Source organism: Pseudopipra pipra, chromosome 5 (assembly GCF_036250125.1).
Source record: "Pseudopipra pipra isolate bDixPip1 chromosome 5, bDixPip1.hap1, whole genome shotgun sequence".
Classification (NCBI taxonomy): Eukaryota; Metazoa; Chordata; class Aves; order Passeriformes; family Pipridae; genus Pseudopipra; species Pseudopipra pipra.
Window position 1 is genome coordinate 28351508 of NC_087553.1, and position 27657 is coordinate 28379164.

At 36.0% G+C, this 27657-nt stretch overlaps 1 protein-coding gene across 5 annotated transcripts in view; it reads left to right on the forward strand.

The window, feature by feature from the left end:
• Positions 1-27657, forward strand: part of ANKS1B (ankyrin repeat and sterile alpha motif domain containing 1B) — a 420219-nt gene that overhangs the window by 60884 nt on the left and 331678 nt on the right. For all 5 annotated transcript variants that reach the window (XM_064655362.1, XM_064655363.1, XM_064655364.1 and 2 more), the window contains 4 exons: positions 1409-1484; positions 4508-4609; positions 12950-13060; positions 16186-16361. In XM_064655362.1, coding sequence (XP_064511432.1) covers positions 1409-1484; positions 4508-4609; positions 12950-13060; positions 16186-16361 — 465 coding nt within the window. The remainder of the gene's footprint in view (positions 1-1408; positions 1485-4507; positions 4610-12949; positions 13061-16185; positions 16362-27657) is intronic.

The following is a 27657-nucleotide window of genomic DNA, read 5'->3' on the forward strand; positions in this document are numbered from 1 at the left end:
TTAGTCTTCTTGTTCAGAATAAGCCTGTAAATGTTCATCTGGACTGCTTCTGAAAATGGAAAGATTAGAAATTGTTTTGAGAGGTGTGTTTCATATGTTCATTCTCTACTGACTTCCTTCTCCTCTGTTATACTGTCATTAGACCTCATGCACGGGATGTAGATATCACTGGGCATCCTCTACTTGTTATGTCCATGTACTAAGTGTGAGGAAAGATAATAAGTGAGCCTTCCTATTATGGACCTAGGAAACACTTCTCAGGCTCAATTGGTAGAGCATGTATACCCTTACAATGTGCTCACACCTTATCTCAGGATCTCTGATTACTTCTGAATATCCTGTAGTTGCATTGCTGTAATTCTGATGCATTCTGACACAAGTAATTAATAATGAATCACTGTATTCTTTCAGAGTTGGAGTTTTTATGTGTGTCTTTAAAGTCTTTCCACCACAGCAAGTATGACAAGGGTGCATTTGGATAAAATATAGAAAAAACAAATTCAAGGAGTAAAACCTTTAACATTTGCCCATAAATAAATCTCAAAATCAAATTTATTATCAAAAAAGGAGATAAACCAGATATTCAGTGAGATTTAGTAGTGCTTTAGCTAGTGCTAATGCTATTGTATGGAAAGATGTGTTGTTCAGAGTTTTCAGTTACAGTCAGCAGGATAAAATACTAAGAAAAGTAGCTTATTAAGAGAGGTATCTTGTTATTCAATACTGTAAATTTTATTTCAGCAAGAGTCTGCTCTTTTTTGGGTCAAAGAAACCTGCAAAATCAAGTTCACAGACATCTAAGGTAGAATTTAAATGTTATAAACGTAGGCATCTAATGCTGTTGGAGATGCCTTAGGGTATGCAGAGCATCTGTATGAGGCAGATGTGAGGCAGATCAAATGTGAGCATCAACTGGATCATCAGCTGGGGGCCAGGTGGGATATCCTGGGGCATCTCTCACCGTGCAACTGATTTGACCTTCTAGGGTGTGATCCACTTTCACATTAAAACTTGTAATTGTAGATATCCACATGTAAACTGTCTGACTTTGCTGAGCAGCTGATATATTGATGATACTGATGGTATTGACTAGATTTTCACTGCCTGTTATAGGAGTCTAGAAATTTTACACAAATACAGGCTTGTTAACTGGGAATTGTATTACATTCCTACTATATTTTCTTATACAGGTATTAATTTTGTAGTAGAACTGACAACATTTATGTTGTTATCTTTAATAATAATAAAAAATGGTAGTATTTGTTCTTGGCCATTCAGTGTTTTCTATGTATAGATAAAATAGAGAGGAAAAAATAATGAAATACTTCTTTTCTTAATGTATTCTTTACAAAAAGATTCATTGGTATTTTAATTTGCATTTTAAATGTCACAATATTTCTTTTTCTAGACAGAAAAAGGGAGCGCACTACATGAAGCAGCCCTATTTGGAAAGGTGGAGGTAGTACGCATTTTGCTTGAAACAGGTAAATCTGATTTACAGGAAACACTGAAAAATACTCTTAATTTTCCTAATCTCTGTGTGCCTCATCAACTTTTGGTTATACAAACTACTTTGATCTTTATCAGCCTTTGCAAATCTAATCACATGTACTTCTCTTTAAAACACAGTTCTTTTAGAATAAGAAATTGCTATATGCAGAGAACAAAGGGGATTGCACTAAGACTCATAAATTCCGTATATGACTCAGTGTATGCCACGGTATTCTAAGAATAAATGTATTCTGAGAACAAAATGGCTACATAAAATTTTGTTATTCACTCTGAAAGACAGCCAAGAATATTCTTTGATGTAGAGACCAGAATACTCATGTTCACATTTATTTCCTTCCGTTAGCTATTCCTAACAGCCACACTATCCTGCTTGCTCCTTCATTTCCTGAATAAACTTTGAGTCCCTGTGAAGAAGGGGGGAGGCACTGTGTCTCTGAGAATTGCATTTGTCCTGAAAGGACAGAAGAACAGGGATATAAAGTCCAAACAAACCCATCTACTACATAATAAGAGTTTCAGAATTTTTTTGCAGGTAAATCACTCATCTAGACAACCATCTTAAATAAATGAGATCAACAAAAATAAAAATATCTAGAAATAACTTCTCGCTGATACGTGAACTTTTGTTACGCTGAGGGATCTCATTCATCTTTCTTATCAGTGCTTGTGGGGTTATTTATATATTGCAGAAGAAGGTATGTCATAATCACAGCTCCTCATCTGAATCTCAACCTGATCTGAGAACTGTTTTCAGAAAAAAAAGTCCTTCCAAGTTGCTTTTCTGTTTGGATGAATGAGAAGGAGGCTGAAAGGGATCTTCTCGTTTTTATTTCCTAAAAAAGGAAGAGAACATCACAGAAACATAGGAAGCCCTTTAGACTACAGAAAAAGAACACCTCTTATAGATTAATACATGTTACAGCCTCTGCCAGCATATAATTGTACAAGACAGGATAGTAGAATTTTCATGGTGAACTCTTTCAACCCCAAATGCTCTGCACTTCTGCAACACTCCCCACCTTCTTCCTTTTTTACCTCACAATGCCCTTTTCTCTAGTTCTGCTTCAAAAAGACTCAGATGATGTTTTAAGTAGCTACTGCGAAGGAAAGGTGCAAGTTGGTGTGTCTGGCCTCTTACAGTCAGCTGTCACTGCTAAATTAGCCCAGCAATATTTTGGCTTTATTTTCAGTGAGAAAAAAAAAAAAAATCTCTTTCTTACAAAACGAACTAGGAAACTATCCATTGGGTTAGGAAATTACTAGAACTGCAGCCTTTTCCAGTGAATACTTTCAGAATGTGCTTATAAATCCTGCTTCCTCTGATCTTCTCTGTTCAGTGTCCTGAGAAGAATTTCGCTTTGTTAGGACTTTTCGTGAAAGTACATCCAAACTGAAAACCAACTTGAGTCTTCTACCATAAGGGAAACATTTCTGAGGTAACCCTACAAGGCAAAGGTAGAGAGTCATGCAGTATCACATACAACAGATTCTGATTCAGGGCAGGCCTTAAACATAGTGGTTACATTCACAGTTTGAGCCAATTACTTTGTCAGCAGTCTGAACAGTCAGTGAGGAAACGCTGTAGCTGTTCCCAATGCCCACATACTACACATGGGTATTTCACTCTATTCAGAGCATGAATTTCAAAAATGTTGCCGTGAAGTACAACTTTATTAACATAAAGTTAAAAACTTTTTCATATTTGTCATGCTAAAAAGGGGCAGAAAAGAAGAATTTTCTGTCCAACCTGTCTTAATTTATTTTTGTCTATCAGTGTTCCCCCAGGAGATCAAAGCCTTTTAATGTCCAAAACAGTCTGTTAGTGTCTCATTAGGTGAGACCCTTTGCTTAACAGGTTGGCTGAGGCAGACAGGACATTTGATACATTTTTTTATAGAGACTACACTTAATAGCGATAGGGAAACCCTTTAGCAAGTTTCTCCTGTGAGTTATTTTGCTGTCAATGAAACTGTCAGCACCTAGAAACAGACTCACACTAACAGTTCACAAAATAACACATTTATTATACAAATTTGTGACAATTTATAGGGTTCATTTCGTCTGGAACAGGGTCTAACTGTAAAAACACATTTAAACCATGTAGTAATAATAATGAAGCAAAACATAAGCAAAAACTTTAAAGCAAAACAACTTACTAAGAGTACTATGAAGCAAAAGTAAACTCTAGCTATTTATAAGCGATTGGCATGCCTAAGATACGTCTCACCTTCCAGGCATCACCAGAACTAAAGGGAGAAAGACCAGCTTGTCAGCCATCTCTCGCAGTGTTGATGGAACTTCTCCCCTATTTTTGCTTATGTCCTTTTTTCTTAGGCACTTTGAGTGGCTATAGTCAATAAACTGATTTTGGAGTGATAGACAAATGACACAGGCCCAAGGGGGGGTTTTCTGTGTTCCCATCTGGCAGGAGGTTTGCAAATGAAGGCCGTGCTATCTCCGTATCACTCCTTTCTTTGTCTAGTCCTCTTATTAGTTTCTGGGGATGTCTCCCCAGGAGCTGGGGTCTTCCAGGAAACCATCAGGAGTTTTTTTTCTCCTTATCTATCACCTTACGGTATTGTTCCCAAAACACATATTTGTACTATCAACTAGAAAGTCCCAGTGAATTAAAGCAGTTTGGAGAGGAACATAGGACAAACATTCAGAGAATTTCTTGGGTTTATAAAATATTCTTTTCAGGATACCTGTTTCTGAGAAACAGATTGTTAAAATAATTCCAAATTTGGTTTAAGAAGCTTACTTTATATCCCCATGAGTTACAGAAACATGAAACCCATCCATGTCAGCACGTGAATTTTAGGCTACTCAAGCTTTAAAGAGTCTGCTGTACTTCAGCTGTAATGCAGCTGTTAATCTGCTGCAGTTGTAAGAACACTTGCTTTCAATTTGCCAGATAGTTGAGCCTGATACACTGCATTTCTAATCCAAAGCACTTGGGGTTAAAAATTCCACCACAGATCATTTTCTTTTTCAGGAATAGATACCAACATAAAGGACAGTTTGGGTAGAACAGTTTTGGATATACTTAAAGAACATCCATCTCAGCAGTCACTTCAAATTGCAGCTCTACTTCAAGGTAAGTCATATTCAGTTATACATTTGTTAGAGATGAATCAGAATAGCATGGAGAAATATTAAGGAAATATAGTAATTTCTAGTCTTTAAATACTTTGTTATAGAAAAGAACAGTCTTTTCAATTAAACATACAAAATTCTTGTTTGCTAGTTGAACAAAAATAAGTGGTTCAGTATCTGAAATTCAGAGTAAACCTTTTCTTTTTTGTGGACCATAGAAATTAGCATGGTGTGTCACTTAATAGTTACTCTTCATTACCCACTGTAATGTTTCACTTCATTTCTATTAAATTGTAATGATAACCTACAATGGAAATGCTTGATTCATTCATAAATAACAACTATATGACTGAAAGATGATGATATTTTTCCAAAACATTTCATTGTATTTTTCTCAATTTCCTTAATTATAAAAACCCAAAACTACAGAACAACAACAAAAACCCCCAAACAAACAAAAAACCCCCAAACAAAACAAAAGAAATAAAAAACAAACCAGGCAGTATTGCTTGTTATGACAGCAGAAATAATGCTTTTTTTTTCCATACATATCTTCATTGTCATTCCTCATCTTTCTTTCATGGTGTAAGACTGTTGGAAGTCCATTGTTTACTTCAGGTTTTTACTCTAGAAGATGGCAGTAAAGTGATGAAACATGAATTAGGGCATAACTCAGTGTTAAATATAATTTATTCTCCTCTATGAAATTTTTTTCCTGCATCTTCAGAATAGTCTTTCATTGACTGTGTTTGACAGAGGAGTTCCTGCAGGTATCACTGCTGCCTCTCCCTCTGTATTGATTATCCCACCTTTAAAGAAGCCATTTTAATCAGTTCAGTGGTGGTTCTACATATGAACAAGCTCATGCTTCAGTCTCCTGCATAACTATATTTTATAAGAGCATTTCCTACAGAAAATGAGGTCATGTGGCCATGCTGCATCCTTTCTTTTCTGAATAGCTTCCAAACTTGTTGACTAGCTTCAGTAAAGTTTTCCTGTGAGATGATAGACTGAAGATACAAAGCTCTTAAAAGTATAATGAAAATTTTCCAGGATGGAGGACAGGTATTCCTATAAGAAGCAGATTCATGTTATAGCTGAACTGAATTAACAGCTTGCCTTGAGGTCTCCCTCCTTCGTATTTTCCTTTGCTGTGTCCCTCATTTCCCCCTTCCTCCTCCTCTACTTCCACCTACTCAGTTCCCTTACATATTCCCCACTTACAGGAGATTTCACAGTGACCTGATACAGTTCATGAACCATTAAAATACAAAAATGTATTTATTGTATTAAATATATTTAATAGTACATAAAATATTAAGAAATAATATTATAAATATACTTTTTGTTGTTTTAATGAACCTGCCTTCTATGTGATTCAGGTCCTAGAGTTAGCTCTGTCCCAGGTATCTGGCAGAATCAAAAAGTGGGGAGGAGGATATGCGTGAGGGATGTAGGGCTTCCCCCTGTCAGCAGAAGGGAGTTCCTAATTAGACTCTAACTGAAGCTTCAACCTTTATGTCCTCACTCAGCTGCAGCATGAACATACCACTGTGTAGAGGAAAAGAGAGTTAATGTTATACTGAAACTTCTTCAGTGGCAGGAAAAGGGTCAGTCAGAACTTCCACTTTCTTAGACATCCAAATCTATCATCCTTCAGATATTAATCTAGGTTTTATCATGAAGTTCCATCACCAACTAAACTAATTTTCATTTTAGTATCTCTTTATTGTTCCATTTTCTCCTTAGTGTGATAATCTTGCAGTCTCAACCCCACTGATGAACAGTTTCTTCAAAGCATGCTTGCTCTATGAATAATAAAGTACCCAGACCCCTCTCAGGGGTTTCTCATGTTGATGGATCAGTACCTGCCCTCAGTTTTTAACCACACACACACACACATGCAAAAGAAATATATCAATTTCAAGGCTTTTTGATGCACTGACGTAGAATCTTTTTCAAATGTGTGCCTTGAAAGTATAAAGATGACTGCTTAGTAGTTTCAGCTCATATTAGTGTGATGAAACTGTGCTTTTAATGAGCAGCTGTTTATTTTTGCTCTGTCTGCCTTATAGTCAGAAGTGAGGTACAAGGATGAAAAATGTTACAAAGATGTCATTCTGACTCTTAAGACAACCTGAGGAGCCCCTTCAGAACTCCCTTAGAACCCACTTAGATTCTTTTTCATCAGCAAAATATTCACTGAAGCTTTGTCCATCAAAGATAAAGTTTGAACTGTGAACCGAAGTTGAAAAATAAAATCAGGAGTGGTAGGATTCAGTACTGGCACTACTGATACAGTTGGCCCTCCTTCCTCTAAAAAGCCAGCTGAGTATACTCTTCACTAAAGTGTGGGTATTTATCCTATTGTAGCTGAAAAGTCAGTGAAGCACTGGGATTTTGGCAATCCTGAATGTACTGTAATTGAGTTTGATGATGGGTAATGAATTCCATGCAAAGAAAGGGCAATTACAAAGAGAGATTCAGTGGCTTCCAAATACGTTCCCATTAAAGCTGCTGTCTTCAGATGATTGTCTAGAGAAGCTTATGTATCTCCTTCATGTAGACTTACAGGAAAAAGAAATTAAATTAATGGTGTCAGACAATTACTGGCCAGATTTTGTAAGTTTCTTGCTAATTTTGCTCTTTTTACAGACATAATGTCATTGAATTTATTCTTTCACCTTGTTGCCAGGATAGAGTAAGACTTTTATCACCTAGCATTCTCATTAATTTTTGCTGTTTACCCCTTGCACTGTTATGAGTGTTACTGCACAGTTTATAGCATTAACAGCATAATGTTTGTCCCTGCCACAAAACATTAGCTTTCCACATAGGCTGCAAGGTGCATATGAACAGGCTGGCAGAAATTACCAAGGAAATAATGTGTCTGGTATTACTAGTGGGCCTGATGGGTTCTTCACCCCTATGTGCAGAGGGTTAACAGAGTTGTAAGGAAAGTTTAGAAAGAACATGGTTTTGAGGATATTTATGAGAAAGTTGTTTGAAGAAGATAAAGTAATTTATATGTTTAGAAGCAGTTAATGGAAGCAGTAATGCAAAATTCATTGAGCTGATCCTGAAACCTTCAGGGCTGATAGCCAGCTGTGAATGAATGCCCTCACAGTATTTAAGAACTGTGGATATAAATTGTTCTCTCTTTTTAAAAGAATATTTAGAAAACTACTTTTTACAGGTTATGGGTTTAAAAGAAACAAAACCTTTTGCTAATGAGTTTTAGAAATTATCCTAGTGTTTTTGTGATCTTTACTTCACATTTTTTCTCACTATCCTGAGGAAATAGCAATGGAAGTTTCTGTAAAAATATTTTTTTTTGTGTTTGCAAAGTCTGCCATCTTTTTTGAGATGTTGACTCATTATCTGATAGAAAGAAAATAAATTAAAAAATCACTTTAAAGAGCAGCGTGAAAAAGGCTGAGTAAGCTATATGCCACCTGAATGTTTTTTTTACTACCTGTTAATTATAGATGGAATTAATAGAAATGACAGTTCAAGTTTTAATTCTAAACATGTCTTTCAAACACGGCACTTCATTTTCAGTGTCTTGCTCAGGTCTGAGTTGCATTGAACTCACTTAAAAACACTTATTAGAGTTTAGATTTTTAATTTGATAAGGAAGAAATAGCTGTATAGGCATTGTGTACTCAAAGAGCAGAGAATTAGGATACTGTGCCAAGTAAGGCCAGGCTACTGAATGCATTTCATGAGTGCAGTGAAACAACAGCATTCAGTGCTGAAGCAGTTAACAGTATTGGCACTTAGGACTTTATAATGAGGCACTGAAGATAAAAGGGATGTTGCCAAGGCTAGTAGGCCTAAAATTAAACCAACCAGCTGTGTTTTAGTTTTAGCACATGTGAACGTGACGCAGGTGCATGCTATACTGTCTTTCAACTCTTTCTCCACAGCCCACTATGCTTTCTATTAGAATCTTGCTCTTTTACTATTTCTGGAAGCAGAATTCTTGTTATTATGGAAAAAAAGAGGAGATAGTAGATAAACAGATGAAAAATGGCATGAGCCCCAGGAAGGCACAGTAAGCGTCGCTGCATAGACATTATGGAGGGAGATGCAAGGGAAAGCTGTTTCCTCTCTTCTGCTGAAGCTGCTTAGACACCTAACATTGTTTGTACCTGTTACCGAATTATTCATAAACAGAAAATGTATAAGCAGCTGCAGAACCAGGACTCCTTTCTTCTGCTCTCTGCTTAAATAGCTTTGGTGTCATTAGCACTGGCTTTCTTTTGTGTATTCTCATTCGCTCTTTCTCTCTTGCTCTTTGGACAAGTAGATCTTCCATTCCCTTGAGTGCAGGAGGCCAGCCTCACTGGAAGGATGGAATAGGTTTTCAGTAAAAGATTTAATTACAGCTGTGTGTGATGAAAATAACTGAGATCTCAACCCCCCTTCATTGTTTTTGGTTTTTTTTTAGTTATGTGTTTGTTTTGGTTTGGGGTTTTTTTGTTTGGTTTTGTTTTGTTTTTTTCCTGAGGACTTCTCATCTCCTTTTATGGACTATTGTGCAACAGCTGTAGAGTATTAACTATGCTTATGAATTAATTTAACTGCTGATGTTGTGGCGACTGACAGGTTTAGCTGCACTCCGAATCATACTATCTCAGAATCATAGTGGTACTTCAGTGTTTGTTTCTGTTTGACTTCCCTGAACACATGCACAAAAACCAGCTACTGATTTCAGGTTTCTCTGGGATTAAATTAAACTTGAGTAATTCAGAATTGTCCTCTGAAATTTAGGAGGTTGAAGTCAACCAGCTTCCATCTCAGTTCAAGTCTGTCACCTTAGCACACCTGACAATAGTAGTTACCAATCAGTTTTCTGCTACTGCAGCTGCTGTAAAGAGAAAGGAAATTGGGTCATGAAGCCTCAGGTGGGCTCCTTCCCAGGGGACCAAGTAAGCTGTTTTGAGCAGAGATTCTTGACAGCTCCCAGGCTGGGACAGGACTCAGTGGAGCTGCAGGATCCTCAGCCAGGTTCTGGAAGAGCCTTGGGGAGGGCAGAGGGTTTTCTGAAGATTGCTGCTCTTCACGAAGATGTGGAGTGATGGAGGAGTAAGGACGCCTCTGCAGGGCCATCGGCTGTGGAGGGGAGTGGTTTCTAAACAAGTTTTATTTCTCTGATCTAGTTACTTGGAGAGTCTTCTATTTGAAAAGGTGAGTGTTCAGATTTTTATTCTAATCAAATTTGGCCTTTTTTTGGTTTCTTAAAGTTTTAAAAAGCCTTTTGCTCTCTTAGAGAAGATTGCTCTAGAAGGAACTCTATGTGAATCCACCCATGGCATGGCTGACGTAGTGTTTGAAAACAAAAGGGAAAGGAGCTCATGCTTCATTTAAAGCAAAATAAAAAAAAAAATTTTTTTTTTTTTTTTTATTAAAAATAAAAACTTCTCTGAGGTGAATGTAGCCATTACTCTAAAAGCCAGGGTTTGTAAATAAAACAAAAGTCTTAACCCTCTCACCTTAGAGAAACTGGGATCTAAGAGGTGCTGAAATTAAAGCAAGTTGTGCTTTTACTGTCTCTGGACAATAGAGAGTGGCTTTCTTCATGGTGGAGAGGCAGCTGTGTTTCTCTGCTTACATGTTAATTCTTTCCCTTCTGCTTGGCTTTGGCCTAACCACTGTTACAGAAACTGAGAAAGCTGGAGTTCCAGCTGTTTGAACTTTCCAGAGCTTGTTACCTTCTTTGGTTATGTTCTTATTTCCAGTGTTCTTCACTGTTCTTATTTCCACTACTGTAAGGCTGCTTTTTTATGCTATTACTTTTTGTGCACATGACCCTATTTAGGTTGATTTGGGCTATGTCAAAATCTAATCAAAAAGAATTCTACTAAGCAGGCAAAGTTTTTGGAATTCTTAGTATTAATCCTCACTGAACTGTAATCTGCCGTGTGGGTAAACAGAAATAAAATAGTCCATTCTTCCCATTATGAATATGACAGGTTGTGTCCCAAACAGCCTTTACTCTCCTGTATTGTAGGAATGAGAGGCTTTTCTTTAAACTCCATGAGAGCACAGCTGGGGAAAGTGTTCTGGTCATGTAGTGGTATAATTCACCAAGCTTGGCTTTGTTCTGAACTGTCTTTCTTGCTTTGGGAAAAGTGATACAACCTGAGCAGTCTCTGAAGCACACAGCAGCCAGAGCAAATGATGGTAACAGAATCACCTTTTTTCAGTAAGTTTGGGCAGGCTTTGAAGATGAATTCCTAATCAGCTGCAGGTGAAAGCATTCAGTGCTCCTGTGTGCTTTGTCTTTGGCTCTTAATATAGATCAGCTGTTTTGTGTCTGTTTCCCTGCCAATATTGTGGGTAAGTATACATTTGCCAAGACTAAAAGCCTCTCACAACTGAGTCCCTGTCTTTGTCTCGTACATATCTGGTAGAATTTTCAATAGCATAAAACAAAGTTAGGAGTAGAAGTCCCACAGGTGTCCAAATTTTTAAGGGTTGCACTCTTACAAGGATGGCACGCTGCTGGCCTGTTGTAAACCTTACCTTACCACACCACACCTAGTGTGAGACATTTGTGGAGGTTTTCTGGAAAGAACTCTGCATTTTTAAAAGTAAGTATTTAAGACTTATGTTGAACTTACAATTTCCTCCTCAGAACTAGCCTCCAGCAGGTAAGTGCATTGGTCTGGAAGTGGGGCCTGACAAAGAATAAAAATAGAGAATTATTTTAAACCCACAATCTTGTATGATGACACCAAGGTTAAAGTCCGTCACGATCTCTCGTTCATTCCCCCTCCTAATAATAGCTGTATTGATCTAATAATTGTAACACTCACACCTGATAGAATTTAATTTTAGGTTTGCTTTTGGACAGTTGCATAATTACCAAGCAAATATTTTCAGACACAAATTGAATTCCTTTTTTCTTTTTGTTTTCTTTGGGTCTGGTTTTTTTTTTTTTTATTTCTTCTCCATCTTGCCTATTAACTTGACAAATACTGTAGCTGACAGAGCTGGAAAACATTCCAGAGCATTTTGTCATGCTGCTAGTTTTCTCGTGGTCTCTTACAGCTCATCTTTGCTTCTTTACTTTCAGTACCAACCAAAAAAATTGAAGTATGAAATTTTCATATGAAGAAATGTATGACATTATCCAGGGGACCATGGCCAACCATCAAACTTAATATATGGCACTTTCAAATCATACATTAAAAAAAAAACCCAACCAACAACCTGCACAGCATTCTGAAACTGCATGCTGTTTTATGCCATTTTCAGTTTCAATTTCTTGGATGTCTATTTTATCACAGACTGTGTTTGGGTTTTGGGATTTGTTATTTAATCATGAGTAACAGCGAGCTAAACAAATACATTGTTGACTGTAGAAATTAAATCAGGGAGATTTCAGTTCCCAGAAACTCCTTAGTCCTTCAGTGTGATATTGATGAAAGCAGTTGCTGTAGTTTGGTTTTGTGTGTGTTGCAACATGTGCTATTGTGGTTACTATCGGTATCAGAAAGAAATTGTTTAAGCAACTTCAGAAACCCAAGAAAATGCAGATGCAGAATAACTGCCAGAACTAAGAATCAGTCACTGTGCTGGAAAAAAAGTGCCACTATTGCATAAATTAATTTCTAATTATTAGGTCTTGGTTTTCCATTAGGTCTTGGTCTTCCATTGAGGTAGCCTGTGTACAAAAGCACATGAAAATAATGTAGATATTTTTATGAAAAGAACAGTAATGAAATTGAAGTTCATATTTTCATGTTTTTCTGGTTGTATAAACATTATTGTGAACGTGGTGCAAGGGAAGTTTTAAGGGGGAAAAATACAGAAATTTTAGCACACTGCTTTTTGGCCTGCTAGTTTTAACTAAATTTTTGAATTTGCATTCTTTTTTTTCCCTCATATATTATTTCTGTGATGCAAGCAGAATATTTAGGTTTTTAAACAGTATCAATGTTTGTACTTATTGTGAGCATACTGAATACCTGAATATCTTGACTAAAAACTCTGCACAAGTTTAGAATAAAAGCCTCTTTCAACAGTAATAATATATAAAGGAACAATTGATATTTCAAGGAGACAGGAAAAAAACAGGAATAGTCTCAATTCATTACTCTTAGAATGAGATTTCTGTAACAGTTTCAGCAGATTAGAGACCTGGCCTTTATAGTGTTTTGCAATACTTTCAGCAAATGATTGCCTTGCAGCAGTGTTTATGAATAATTACAAGGTTGTAATATGAAAAATTAGAAAGGCTTTAATGAAAAATGAAGTAGCAAATATTTTTAGGTTGGAATAAACCCCCTTAATTCAGCCATTTAAGCGTTTGTGTATCTTTAAATTGCAGAATATATGGAAACAGGAAATGCAAGTATTTCAGAGGAACGCCCGCTGGAATGCGCAGAACGTCAGTCTTGCATTTTGTCCCCAGAAGTTCCTCCATCTCCAAAGGCTAAAAGTAAATACATGTACTCTGTGAATGCAAAAGCTGTACCGAACTTCTCTTTAGTATTAAAATTATATTACTAAAACATTGATACAGACATGCAAAATGAAAAAAATAAGAAAGTTACTGATATCAAGGAGCTTTTTTCTAGCATCAGTTAGGTATCTTGACTACATACACTGTAATCCATGTCATATAGAAGAGCAAGGAATTGTATTCTCAGGAAGGACAAGTCACTGATGAATGTGTTGCATTATTTGATCTTAAATCTTTTTAATTTATCTGACGTTACACATTTCATACTCAAGTAAAACAAAAATGCTAAATATATCAGAAGTACTCTGCAGGCATTGTTCACATTTGGGTTAAAAATGGAATTTACTTCATCTTTCCCAGTGAGTACATCTTCCAATGGTGTTACATTTGGAAGCCTCTTTCAAAGATCACGTGTACTGTTCTTCCATTCATCTTCTCACACAGCTTTTGTACACTGTGGTGATCACTGTTGTCTGCACGTGCTTTCATTTTATGTTCTGATTCACCATTTACACACGCATCCACTAAAATAGGGCATTTTCTGAGTGTACAGTCATCCTTCTCTTTCATGAAAATCATCCTCTTGTAGAACCAAACCTGACTTCTGTCCTCAGTAATCATCCAGAGTGAATGTAATTGACTGCTGGCAAATAACTAAGCCTCTCTTTGTTTTTGTTGTGTGAGTTGTGGTGATGTTTTGTTGTTGTGCTTCTAGGTTCTTCTTCTTATTTTTTTTTTTTAAACATGTTTGCAGGGAGAGTTTTCATTCATGAGAAAGCTAAGCTTCCTGCTGTGTGTCACATTATGATCTTCATGATTCTTCATTCATGAGAAAACTAAGCTTCCTGCTACATGTCAGATTATGGTCTTCATGGTGATAGTGAACAAATGCTATAGTTCCAATCATATTTCCCATTGGGGTACTTAACAGATATGTGGTATATGAACATAAATAGTTCCTTTGAGATTAGTTCAACTGCCATATGCAATAGGAGTGTTTGTCCTGAAATAAAGTAGTAAATATTTTTAAAATATGTTTTACTTCTTAATGATAAGGTCATGATCTCACATTCTTTATATCCACTTTCAAATTATAAATAATGTAAAATGTGCTAGCTGGGTTTTGCTTGTCTATTGTGTAATCTGATACTAAAGGAAAGAAATTGTACTTGATTGTGTTTCCCATCCATCTGCCTGCCATTCTCTTGCAATCTAATTTCAAATAATTTAAACCAAATTTGGAAGAGGAATGGCAGTATCAATTACTTTCTGTGACTTTCATGAAAGTAGGTAGCTAGATAGAGGAGAGAGACCTTAATAAGTACCTACACTGAAAGAAACAGTGTACATAATGTGTCTATTATGTATTCATTCTGGCAGCAATCAGCCAGTCAGTTAGTGCACTCTCACTCACAGGTCAGTCCAGTTTTGTCACACAGAATTCATTCTTGCCCAGTAAGAAGTACTGCAGGCCATTATGTAGGAAAACATGGGATTGGGAACATGAACATAATTCTGTAGGAAGCACTAGTTCTGTTTCTGTATAGGGCACTGTATCATGATTTTAGAGTAGATTTTAATATTTAGGTATTTTACTTCCAATTTTTAGTTATTATAATATTGATCTGGATTAATTTCAATTTTCTAATTAAAACAGACTATAAATAAATTTGATTATATTTTTGCTGAATTTACTTGTTTTGTGCGAAGTTACCATTGAATAAGAGTTTTGAATGCAAAATTTCTGTTAATTAGATATTAAAAGGCAATTAAATGCTTTTAATTAACAACTGTTCTTGGCTCAGAAAATTTCAGTTATAACTGGCCATTGGTGTAATTTTAAAAATATTTTTTGAGTATTTTTGTTTACTAAGCATAGCAAACAGTAACTATGAAGAAAAACAAACAAAAAAAAAGCTCTAGACCAGCCAGATACAGTCTCATCAGGGGATTCTTTAGTTATGTGGATATATTTGTCTGTTTTATGTATGCTGAGCTTAATATGCTCACTCTCCTTTTTCTTTTCAGCATTTTATTTCCAAAGATGGAGTAACATGGAACTACCTGTATTTTATCAAGTCTAAGCGCTGTAGTTTCCAACAGTATGACTGTTGGAAACTGAGTCAAGAGAAGGGTTTTCCTATTTGCTCCTGGAAAAACTTGGTTTTTGCTTGTATTTTCATTGCTTTTACTAAAGGTAGCTGTGTAACACACATGCAGTAGATAATCAGAACATAACACAGTTCATAATGAGTAGCTTTTTAGTCTGTGGAGGTCTTGCTGCTGCTGGTGGACTATTTGCAGGATAGTTAGCACTCAGTGTGAGTCTAGTACTTACTCCTACTACTGTTTCTAATAGTGGCCCTCAGTTAGTGTAGACATATAAAGCCCATTGCCTTACTATTCTTTTAGATTTCCTAACTAAAGATATTGGATAAATAAAGGAGAAACCGTGAAACACAATGCAGAATGCACTAAACGTAGGTTTCTGGTAGGCTGCTGCAGGGAGGCATGTTTTAAACGTGTGGGTTTGTCCAGTATATCCTTCCAAGATTACATTTAATCCTAGGAAAGTGAGCAAGAATTGTTTATTCTTGTTTATTATTTATTAGTTACTTGGATGGGACAGATGTGCATTCTTAGAAACTGAGTTCCAACCTAGTCACAGTTTATGGAACCTGTGTAGTGTATTGATTGATTACAGCAGCAAAGGTGAACCTGATGCAGAGTATTGGACGTTGATTTTCTATGTTTGTAGAAACTTTGGATTCCTGGATTAATTTTACATTCTTGGATAGTTGCTATTTCTAGACAATTTTCAGGATTAGAAAACAGAGAAAGGGTAAGTATATATTGTAGTTCATTCTAATTAAATGCAAGGTATAGGGCAATGCAGAAGTATGTAGATTGCCTCTAGCAAATTCCAACTCTGGAGTGAGATGCCATTATTTTTGAGAGAAGAATTGTGCATGAAGATTATTGTCTAGAAGATAAGGCATGGAAATAACAGATAATAAATTTAAGGAATGTGTATTTCCGTTTTAGGCATTAATTACACCTGGTATTCTAATTACTGACTAATGGTGTGTCTGTTTTTAAAGGTGAAGCTGTGACTGGAGAATTATCAAAGCTCTTAGATGAAATCAAATTGTGCCAAGAAAAGGAATACTCTTTTGAAGATCTGTCTCATACAATATCAGACCATTATCTGGATAATTTTAGTAAAGTATCAGAGGAAGAACTTATGACCAGTGGAAGCCAAACCAAGCTTAATGTAGTAAGTAAGATTGGATACAAAGACAATATATTCAGTTACATCTGCTTTATTTATGATGCAGTCAAGAAAAAAATAGTGCAAGAGTGAGAATAGTGCAAGGTTAACATTATAATAGAAAAAATAATATAGCATGTGCTTCTTACAGATTTAGACTGTAATGTTCCCCTTATTTTACAAAGATATTGCTTACCACACTTCAGAATGTGTTTTTATGACACCACTAATATGATTAATCATTTGGATTACTTGTTTTGAGCATGGGGAGGACATGGAAGGGTGTTTTTTTAAAAATAAATGGAAATCAGTATGCTCAATACTGTATTGAATACTAAATGTTTGCAGAATCTGATCAGATGTGCCCCCAAAAGAAGCAGCTTAGCATCTTCAGTTGTTATTCTTATATATTTTGTTACTATATAGGTTTCTCAGTAGTCTAATGATATTGAAGACTGAGTCTCTAATACTGAAAATTGTTGTGGTTGTGATACTTCAGTGATTTTCAAATACAATGAATAAAGTGCTCTGGGATGCGTTTTTTTTCTTACTGTAATAAGCCTTTTTTTTTTTTTTTTAATTGAATTCTCTTCCTCAATAAGAAAATGGGATTGCCCAGGAAATAAAGGAAAGAGCAGAGGAAGAATGCTAAGCATTAAATTTCAATTAGTGTTGTTTGTAAATTAAGAAAAATTATGCTCTCCTATGTGAGGAAAACCATGGCAAGTTATGGACTTCATGTTCTGGAGCATTTATTACAGTATGTGTAGAAAAAATGAGATGTACAGAGGTGGTTAGCTGCCCTGAGAGGCAGTAGATACTTTTGTAAAGCCCTTCTAGATGTTTGAATGTTTAGATATATAACTCATATTGAACTCAGTTTGAACAAGGTACTAATCCCATTTAAACATTTTAGACACTCTTATAGCGTCTCTCTGAATTTAGGTGCTAGTTGCTATTTAAATCTGCTCAGCTGCTGTTTTGCAGAAAATGTATTCCATATAAATCTGTCTACTCTGACTGAAATTTTTACAGACCTAAATGAAATACAGACCTAAATGAAATACAATGTGAATAGAAAGTATTCAGACACTAAATCTGTAATTTATGTGCAGCAGGGATATACAAAGGTAAATTAGGCAATACATTTTTTTGAGATTTCATCTATTTTATATTGAACTAGATGTGAAAACAAATCTTCAAAATTGAGGACTGTTTAAAGCATTTTATGGGCTCTCCTCCTAATGCATCCAGCTTTTCTTTCTAAGAAAACTGTAATCAGGATGATGGGTCCATACTCCCAACATGAAGTCAGGATGGAGGGCAGAACATATTTTCCCTTAGAGTAAACCCAATTATACAGACCTATATGGAGAGGACTCTTTGTTGTCATGTGGGATTTTCCTGTTTGTTCTAAAGCATCCATTTAATTTTTAAGTATATTTTGGGTGACTCAGTCTGTTCAGTTGCCAGTTGGCTGCCTTGCATCAAAAAATGGAAGACACAATGTCTTTTAATTTTGGGGAAGTGCTGCCTTCCCTTGATGCTTAGGCTCCCTGTGTAGTGCAGGGGTAATGCAAAAACCTACATGCACTGTAAGGAGCCATGAAAGAGTAATTGGGAAGAAGCACTAAGAGATATGTTTAGCTCTAAAAATGGTTGCAAAGGTGAATGCTGCCAAACTACTCAGGGGGCGGGACCAGCAAGCATGATCATGGAAGACATGTGACTGTATGGTGATAATACATAAATATTCATTTAGGTTTCTTCAATAAGAACATGAAGATACGAAGAGAAAGAAGTGGAGATGTATATAGATGTGGGGAGTCAGAAATAGATTTCTTGGATATGTATTAAAGAAGAGAAAGATTCTTGCAGCTTATTCTGACTTTAGTTTTCTCCTCCATGGGAATCTTCTGTAAAAATCTCAGTAGGTAAAGTGGGTTTTTCTCTGATGTCTGCATTTGTCCAGCTTGCATTCGTTTCTGCTGCACATGCCAAGACCCTATGGGAGGGGCAGCACAGGAGTGTGGTAATGCTGGAGTGCAGACTCTTTTTGCCTGCAGGACCAATTGTTGCTTTTCTCCGTTACCAGCTCCAACACAGGGCTGAGAACTGCACCTGGTGTGCCTCCATGAGCGAGCAGTTACTTCACGTTCAAATCAGCAGTTTTTCCCCAACTTTCATTGCTGGCTGTGCCAGCATCTGCTCTGAAGAGGTGTAGAAATCAAGTCCCTGCTGATAATGTGTTAATAATGCCATGTCCTGAACAGATGTTGGTTCCAGAGATGATGACTGGTGCAGGCTTTTCACCTTCTTGTAGTCCAGTGGTCCAAAGAGGTTCCAAACCCCAAGCCATAACACTTCATGACCTAAGGGAGATTCTGCAAAAGAACTGGCTGCTAGGAGACATGTATTTTTTGCATCGTGCTATTGTTCAGAGAAGTAGGAGGCCAAGACTGTGGAATTTCTGGTCAGAATAGAAATTTGGGGAGTTGGAGCAATGAGCATCAGGAGCCAGCTCCTGAGCATAGTATGGGCTTGGGAAAGAGAAGGCAACAGGAAGCAGAGTGTATTTTAAAGCATTTTTTTATAGCAATTGGCTTTTTTGAAAGGGTCAAAACCACCTGTGGTACTGCTCTGGCTAAATAAGATTTATGTCGGTTTAGGACTGCAGAAAGTGGTGTCTGTCTATCCACGATCCGTAGCCTGGAATTCTCTCCTGAATCTCAAGTGCCAAACTCTTTTGTTTGAAAGAGCAGGGCTCACTGTTTTTGTTTAGTGTAAGGGTAGAGGGGATGTCTGCTTTTTAATGCAATAACTTGACAGTAAGAGGCTTCATCTGGAAGAGTAGCATTCAGTTCTTTCCATGGCATAAGAGTGAGCTTTAACATTGGTTTTATAGTCTCCCAAATAAAGTACTGATTATCTGGCTATGATCCCATCTAGTATACTTTCTGAACTGTATAACCATTGGAAAAGTACCAGTGCAATCCAGAGAGCAGGACTTTGGATGCCTTATACATAGGCAAAGTCTTTACCTTTTCTGGTCTCAGGTGTCTTGCATTGTTTGTTGCTCAGTGATACGGCACTTGTAGAATACTACCTTTTCTTTTGAAGAAGCTGCGGTTGGAAGTTTTTAGGTCAAGGACAGAATTGAATCCATTCTTCTGTTTGCTGTGTTATCAGAAAATTAGTTATCCAACCACACAGCGAGTTGTTCTGGAATGATTGGAATAAGGGACTACTTTTCATCAAATTTGCATCGAAAACATTACATGTTTTTATTACTTTATATGTTTCTATTAACCAGGTGTCTGATGTGTGACATAAGGTATTAAAACCTTAGAGAGTTATGTGCTCACAGTGTTTTAAAGTCAAATAGGAAGCAGAGTTTGCGCAGCTCTGAGGTTAGGTGAAAAATTAAAAAATTTAAAACAACTTTGGGTTTAGTCTCCTGAGTTCCGAATTACTAGTCAGATCTGACTCCTAAGTTTCTTTAGGACATGGAAGAGCTGAATAGGAAAAGTGAAAGTCAGGATCTTATGAACTGGAAGGCATAAAAATATGGGAGAAGGAGATTGCAGTGGAGTGGTAAGTAAAAGTAAGGAGAGTAACAGGAGACATCACAGTGAAGACATGAATAGAAACAGATCTGGAGATGAAAAAAAGTCCCCACAGGACACTTCCATTCCAAAAATTGAAGGAAAAACTGTGAAAACATTGGGGTTCTGGAAAAGAAGATTATGTTAGCTTCCTGAATGGGGAGAATGTTTAATGAAGAGAGGGAAAACTGTGAATGCTTGTTTGCTGAATAGCAAAAAGTTAGATGAGAGTAAGTTAATGTTATCTTTTATTCGAAGAGTACATTATAAAGAATAAACTAAAGGAAGTTAAGTTAAAGCTGCACTGGAAACTTTATCATTTCAATATTTTCTTTCTTAACTCTGGCTGTGTTTAAATGTACTTCTGATGTGCTATCATGGAAAATATAAATTCCATGTTTACTAGTACATACCAGGCAACAACTCCCTGTTTATTGTCTCCATGAAATTAAAGGTCGTATTGGACATAGTTTTGTGATTCTGTTTCAGAGAGAGCTCAAAAAGGCCTATGTACACCTAGGCATCATTTTAGTTGGAATTCCTAGTTTTTCTCAAAGATGTGCAGGCTGGGTGGTATTTGACGGTGGCTTTGCAGATTTTTACTCGCAATTCCTGTCTCTGTTTTTCCTATTTCGGTCATTGTGACTTGAATACACTCTTTAGTCCCCTTATGAATGCAAAGACATGGAAAGCCCTGACAGTTGCTGCACAGGCAAGCTGGGAAAGCTTTATACTTTTGTATTGCTCAGTACTGACATGCTACAGTTGTTGTATGTTTGCTGAATACAAATCTTCCAGAAAAAACTAGAATTTAATTGTTCAGCAAGTCAGAAAAGGAGCTGTGCTTCAAAACACATTCCAGAAAACATGAGTGGGAAAAAGATACAGGAAAATCCTTGGTTTTATCACAGTTCAGTTAACTAAGGTGTTTCCTTTTGAAGCTAAGTATGATTGCTAGCAAAATCAGTTTTGACAATAAATTATAGCAGTTTTAGTTTTTTAAAAAAAGTTTAATTAAAAAAATATTTATTTTCCAATAGATGGCAGTCTGGTTCAGTCGTTTCAAGAACAAAAGCAGCCATCTTATATAAGGGTTTTCCAACTTTTTTTCATTGCTGTGTAAAAATCATGTGTTTTAACACGGTTGATAGTACAAACCGCTTCAAAATGAACACCTGTAATTTCTCTAGGAGAAAAAATTATGGAACATCATGACATCCATTTAAACTACAAACTAAAACATCAGGGCTAAATTTAGAGGTGTATCATAGCAAAGAGGTTACACATCAAGTGTGTATTCAAACAATCTCTGTGAATTGAACAGCAAGCAAGAAAATTTAAATAGGTATAACTTGCAAAGCAGGGATCCAGAAAAATTAAGTGTGTCAGAAAAAAAACCAGAAGAATGTCGAAGTGTATATTATGCGAATTCTGAACTCCGGCAAGTAAATTGCTTTAAATTCCTCTGTCATTGGAATACTAAGATCATTACCAGTTTCTTGTCAGGTGTGACATTCCTGTGTATGTATTCATGTGAGAGCAAATTATTCTAAATGTGATATTAAACAAAGAAATATGCTGTCTTTATTGCAATGTATTTGCAGATTGTGTATGTTAAAAAAAAAACCAAACAAAACAAAAAAGAGAAGTATGGGCTTTTTGTACCTGCAAGAAAAAGTCTTGTGGATACCAGAGAATATGTTGCTTTTTATTTGCTTTGCTGATTGCAAAGCAAAAAATAGGGTATTAAGAACTTCTGCACTTCCATATTTGTGTGTGTGTGTGTGTGTGTGTGTTTGTATATATTTGCCAGATGTACATATTGGATACAATAAATCTTAATCTTTTTCTTTCATAAACTTGATCTTTTATTTTTATAATACTTTCTTAAAATTGACTCTTAAAAAAGTGTCATCTTACTTTGTGTTCAGAAATTTATTCCAGTCCCTACTTTGAAAACTATTGAGGTTTTTTCCATGCATTAACCATAACTATTCTCCGTATTTTTTGAGAAGTCTTGAGATTTTTTTTGAACTAAAACTAATTTTAAAATCTGCCACTTCAGTAAAACTGAAGCTCCATATTGAAGTATTTTCTTCAGAACAGTCCCTTTAATCTTGTGTAGTTGGTGGTTGATTGCAATATTTGCTTTTACATTTATGCTGTTGTGTTCAGAAGCATAATACAGAAATTTATGTTATTGATTTGCAAGTACAAATGCAATATCTTACTGTCTTTGGATTTGTGACGTGAGGTTAGATTGAAGAAACAGTTCCAGAATGCTTTTATGTTCTTAACAACAGAGTATATGTTAAAGAATTTTACTTAATTACCTGGAATGGATACTGAGAATCTGAAGTTATAAGGTGCCCCTATTTTTTTTTTTAAACTGAACATAGTAAAAACATGTAGTGACTACACTACAGAGATATTTCACAGAAGTGGCAGTAGTATATCTGATTAAATTTAATGTGGTTATATAATAGATAATAAAGGCTGGCAGCAGTAATTTAAATTTAAACATGTGGAAAGGTTCTGTGTAGTCTCAGGAAAAAGATTTGGATTTCATCACAGGCATATGAATGTCACTTTCTGCTCACTTCTGTCATCCAGAAAGGGAAGTTGATACTTGTGCACATTAAGAGAGAGTGGAAAAAAATATAATTAAAAATATAGTAGCATTGTTGAAAACAGTAATGGTACCTATTCAAAGAGAAGATTCACTTTTTACTCTCGTATCAGGATATCAAGAAGATGAAGCAATATAAAGGCAATAAAATATGATCGTGTTTGGTTTATATCTAATGGGAGTTTTGAAAGTGTAGAATTACATGGTTTTGAAAGAAGTGGGTGAAGAATAGATACATTAGAGGTTGGTAAAATGCATGGTTGCTCAGAAGTCAGCTATTCTGATTAATTTTTTTCTCTAAGGAAAAGAACAATTATTTTTGATAAAAAGCTTTACTTTACAAAATAATAATCACTGAAGAATACTGAGGTAAACAATTTAGTAGCACTATTCAAGAACGCTGTTTTGGTTTTTACTTTTAATATAACAAATAAATAATGGCTAGACTGAAATCTAATGGCTAAGAATAACCAAACATGCTGAAGTAAAATAATTACTGTCTTGGATCAACGTGGTAGCCTTTAAAAATATCACACACTTGCATGCATGCATTATTGAGAGAGTGGTACGAAATTTCACATGACGATGATAAGCAAGTATATACAATTGCTTACTAATGAGGATACATTAAAAACACATTCAAGAACAATTTTGGTTACTTATTCATTAAGGAATAGTAAAATAATCAGGCCTAATTGTTTGGGGCTCCATGGACAGAAGCAGATAAATTTTAATTATTTAATATAGTAATACTTGCTCAATTTAATAATAAAACTTCACTGTATTTTGCAGGTATTTATGATGTGTTAAAAAAAGGGAAGAGAGTTGTACTGAGACACAGCGTTTGCAATATTGTTGCTTTACTGAATTCCCTTTTTATAATGGAGTTAAATAATTTCTGTACTGTCAAATTTTGATGTTGCAAGAATTTTGTATTAAGTTGCTCTTTTGCACCCAGTCCAGTAAAGAGTCTTATTTTGCAAGCATATACTGACTCTTATTTCTATAGGAAGTAAAGATATGAAGGCCATCTCCCAGGATATGTAAACATTACTTTTTAAAATTCCCTTGTTGCAAAGGTCTACCCACTCTCTGAAGATAAGATTATATAACTTCAAAAATTGTTTTTAAAAGCTACCACCCAACTAAAAGCCATCTGTTAGTCCTAATTTCTAATACACGCAGTGGTATTTCCCACTGAGAAGAACTGGTGTTGCTGTTATTTTTTTTCATTAGGTATTTATAACGTGACATCCAGTACCAAACATCCACTTGGTCAATATAGAATGATATATTTTCTGAAAGCTACTTTACAAAATGCTTTCTAAATTCTATTTAAACATGAGGTGGTTACTACAAAGAAGCAGAGGGGAACATACCAACTTGATACAAGATTTTTGTCCCCTCTTTTGGGTAGGTTACCTGGCTGAGAGGACTTCAAAGGTTTTTAATGTATGCTTTCCTAATCTGTGTTCTATAGCTATTAAGAAAGATTATTTTCTGTATCTCTATGTTATGTTATGCTTCAGCACAGTGTTGTAAAAATGTCTGTGTTAGAGGGGTCCTGATAGTAGCTATGTGGCCCTCTAAGCAGAATAATTTGCCTGGTATCATGCTTCACAGCCGAGTAAATTAGCCTGCAGCTCCCTGCTGCTGCGATTTCTGGTAGACGGATTGCTAGACAATGCTCCAGTGTGCTGCAGAGACCTACCCTGTGAGAAAGTCAGCACTTACTTCAGAATATAATCTCAAAACATGACAGCACTTAGTATAATATAAACTACGTGGAGTTAAGTATAACTAGGGGAAGGTGCTGGCCAAGCCACTAGTTAATCTGATCCGCACTAAAAAGTACCTACTCCTTTTTCCACTATAATGATTTTCTGGAATATTTAACCAGTCTGTGCAATTTAACCAGTCTGTGTGTGGCAAATTCCTTGACTATCAGGTACTTGCAGGAAAACAGCTTACAGACAAATGCATCTCTCTGAATGCTGTTATGTGTTTAGCTTGCGTTGGTGAATCGTAAATGAATCTAATCCTTTTGCTCCACTCTGTCACATTGTTTACCACCATGACCCTGTATTGCTAGGTTTTGCAGAACAGGTGCTGTATATACAGGCATTTTCTTTTATTTGCTGAGTACATGCTTCCATTTATTCTTGTATAGTAAAATCTGACAGAGTAGAAAAGAAAAAATACTTTGTGCGCACCCATCCATAACTTGTAATACTTCAGGCTTGTTCTTTCTTAAAGCTTCCTTTTTCCTAAGTAAGTAGTCTTAGCATTGTCAAGTTTATTTTGTATGTAAATCTTGCCATGCTGCCAACCACTTCTGCTTGCCCTGCTGCAGACTCTTTCATCTCAGCTAAATCTTCTACATAAGGATCTTGGATATGGGTGTAGAATTTTTTCCATATAAAGTAATTAAAATATAAGCTTTTCAGATCAAAGAGCTTGTTTGTCTTTATGGTTATAAAGCTGTGTGTAAATGTGGGGTGCTCTGGAAATGATGAGTAATATTTTGTCTACTCAAAAATTCTGTTGGATGGCTATGTTTTATTAAATTGACTACAGTAGTTTTTTGGGTTTTTTTTCACAAGGACATTTTTAGTTTAATACTGAGCACATGTGTGATTTGAACGCTAATCTCTGTTTCATTATACTTAGAGGAATACCAAAGAAATCTACTAATATCAATAGGATTAGCCAAGATCTGAGGACTCTCTCAGAACTGATCCTAAAATCAACTTCCCAATATGAAGTATATGCACTTTAATTAAATATCTTTTTTGTGTGTTATTCAGTGATTTAGAGAACATTCTTTTTCATCCATATTATTTCATTATTTTGTTCTTAACATCCCTGAAGCTTCCTGTGACATTGTGGACACTGTTGCCAGGCATGCACGGCAGAACACCTGTCTCTTCCCTCAGTGCCCATCCTCCTGGGAGTATTCAGTAGTGTACAGCACAATGTCCATTTTTAAACTGCAGTCTCCAGCTTCATTTGGGATCTTCTGAGAGAGTTTCAGTCACTTTCAGAGACCAGAATGAAGAGACAATATCATGAGATTTCCACCCAAACTGGTGACTTCAATATTAACATCAGTTCTCTTGTTGTCATATTATAAAACGAAATCATCAGGAAGACTGATGAGTTTTTCTGTTACTAAGTTATCAGTCACCAGAGGTGCTTCCCTTGTGCCTTGACCCTTCCTAGAGGTCTGCCAAAAAAATTTGTCATGGACTCCTGCCCTGCGTTTCCCTTGAGTTTCTCCTCTCCTCAAACTGTTTGCTAGTGCTCCAGTCAGAATAAGAATTTCAACTTCTTTTTCACAAGAGAACAAAAAGTTCTTTTCATCCTCATCTTGCTTGGTTTTCTCAAAATACATTTTCTCCCTATTTGATGAGGGCATCACCAATAGGGGTGCTGATACTCCAAAGGTGGGATCCAGCTGCCTTAACATTAAGTATGTTGTATCACTGTGGATGCAGGAGATGCCTTGCTACATAGGACTAACGTGGGCTTAGTCATACCTTCAGGAGCAGTGATTAAGGGCCAACAGCTACCCTGTAGTTTCTGAAATGATGCTGGATGCTTGTGCTTGGCAGCTGAATCACTAGTAGTTGCCCTCATGTAGTTGCATAAGCATATGCATCTAGTGCTGTTCTGGTCGGTCAGCAGCCAAGACATCTACATGGGGCTGGCAGATGTGACAAAGGACTTGGAAAGTCACAGTGCTCTGGAGTGGCAGATAAAAGCTAGGCAGGGTACCCAAAGTTAGACACTGGACCTCAGCACAAAGGCAACTTAATCAAGATCCAAATACCCCTCCAGTAGATTAGGAGTTTTAACATTAAGGATTGAGAATTGTTTGTGGTCTTTAGTAATCTTTTTGATTTATCACATTTGAGCAATAGAGTATGTAACAATGTGTGAAGTCTAGAAGGAATATGAAGGAATTCAGCAATGTTTTTGTATGGTTAGATTTTAATTTCTGAAAATGTGTTTTTGCTCTCTTGCAAAGTTAATTTTGATAGATTGTAAGAAGACTGAGCTTGAATATGTGGGAGATTTGTTTTTCACAGTCATATGTAGATATTTACCTGAGGGAAAAGATAACTGAGTTAATGAGGAAAGAAGAAGAAAGAATGCTTGAAAGTGTACTCTTTTGTATCCTGAAATCTAAACAAGGAATACATAATTCCAGAACTGTTTAGGTTTTGATATTTCTCCATGTTTAAGAGGTAGAAATTTCTGCAAGATTTTTAGAACTCTGTCACTGTTGTCAGCTGGTACCAATGCAGGTTTGATTGTGTTTTGCAATACATAGTGAGCTCAGAATAAATGAGTGTTCTACCTACGTATCAGTTACAAACAGTAGAGGGAAAAAAAATTAAATATTTTTGTGTATAGCTAAGTCAACACTGATTTCATGTCTACTCCACTAGTGTAAGAATGAGGTCATTAAGCTTGGAACTGATAGTAAAGCCTGATGATCACCATCTGACAGGAAACACATGAGAGGAGTAAAAACCATATGGGTGGCTCTCTGAGTTGTTTTCTGTAGTGAGGGGAACAACATCATTTTATTGCAATTGTATAAACAATTGTTTAGTAGCTGAGATTAGAACATTGGGTAACCACTTTGGACTAGTTGCTTAATTTCATTTTCATTCTATCCTAATGGCAACAAGCAGATCTATTTTATAATTCACATATAAAAAAGATTCATTATTTTTGTCTTTAAGTCTTGATGTAGTTGACCACTCATGACATAGAGTTTCATTGTATTCTGTTAACAGATTTTTTCAGTCCCCATGAATAAGCTCAACAAGTAGAAAATGAATAGCAGCAAAATATATTGAAACAGATTCCTATACCTCTATAAAATACACGAGTAATTCAGAGTAAAGGGCAACTGCCTAATATAGAAAAGTTTGCCCATGGATATCAACAGTGTGCTGGAAATGCACCCATTAGCTTTTATGTGACTTCACTATATGAAATCCTTCGCTTAGTTCAATGTTATAAGTTTTTAAATTGAGATAAGAATCAGAAACCA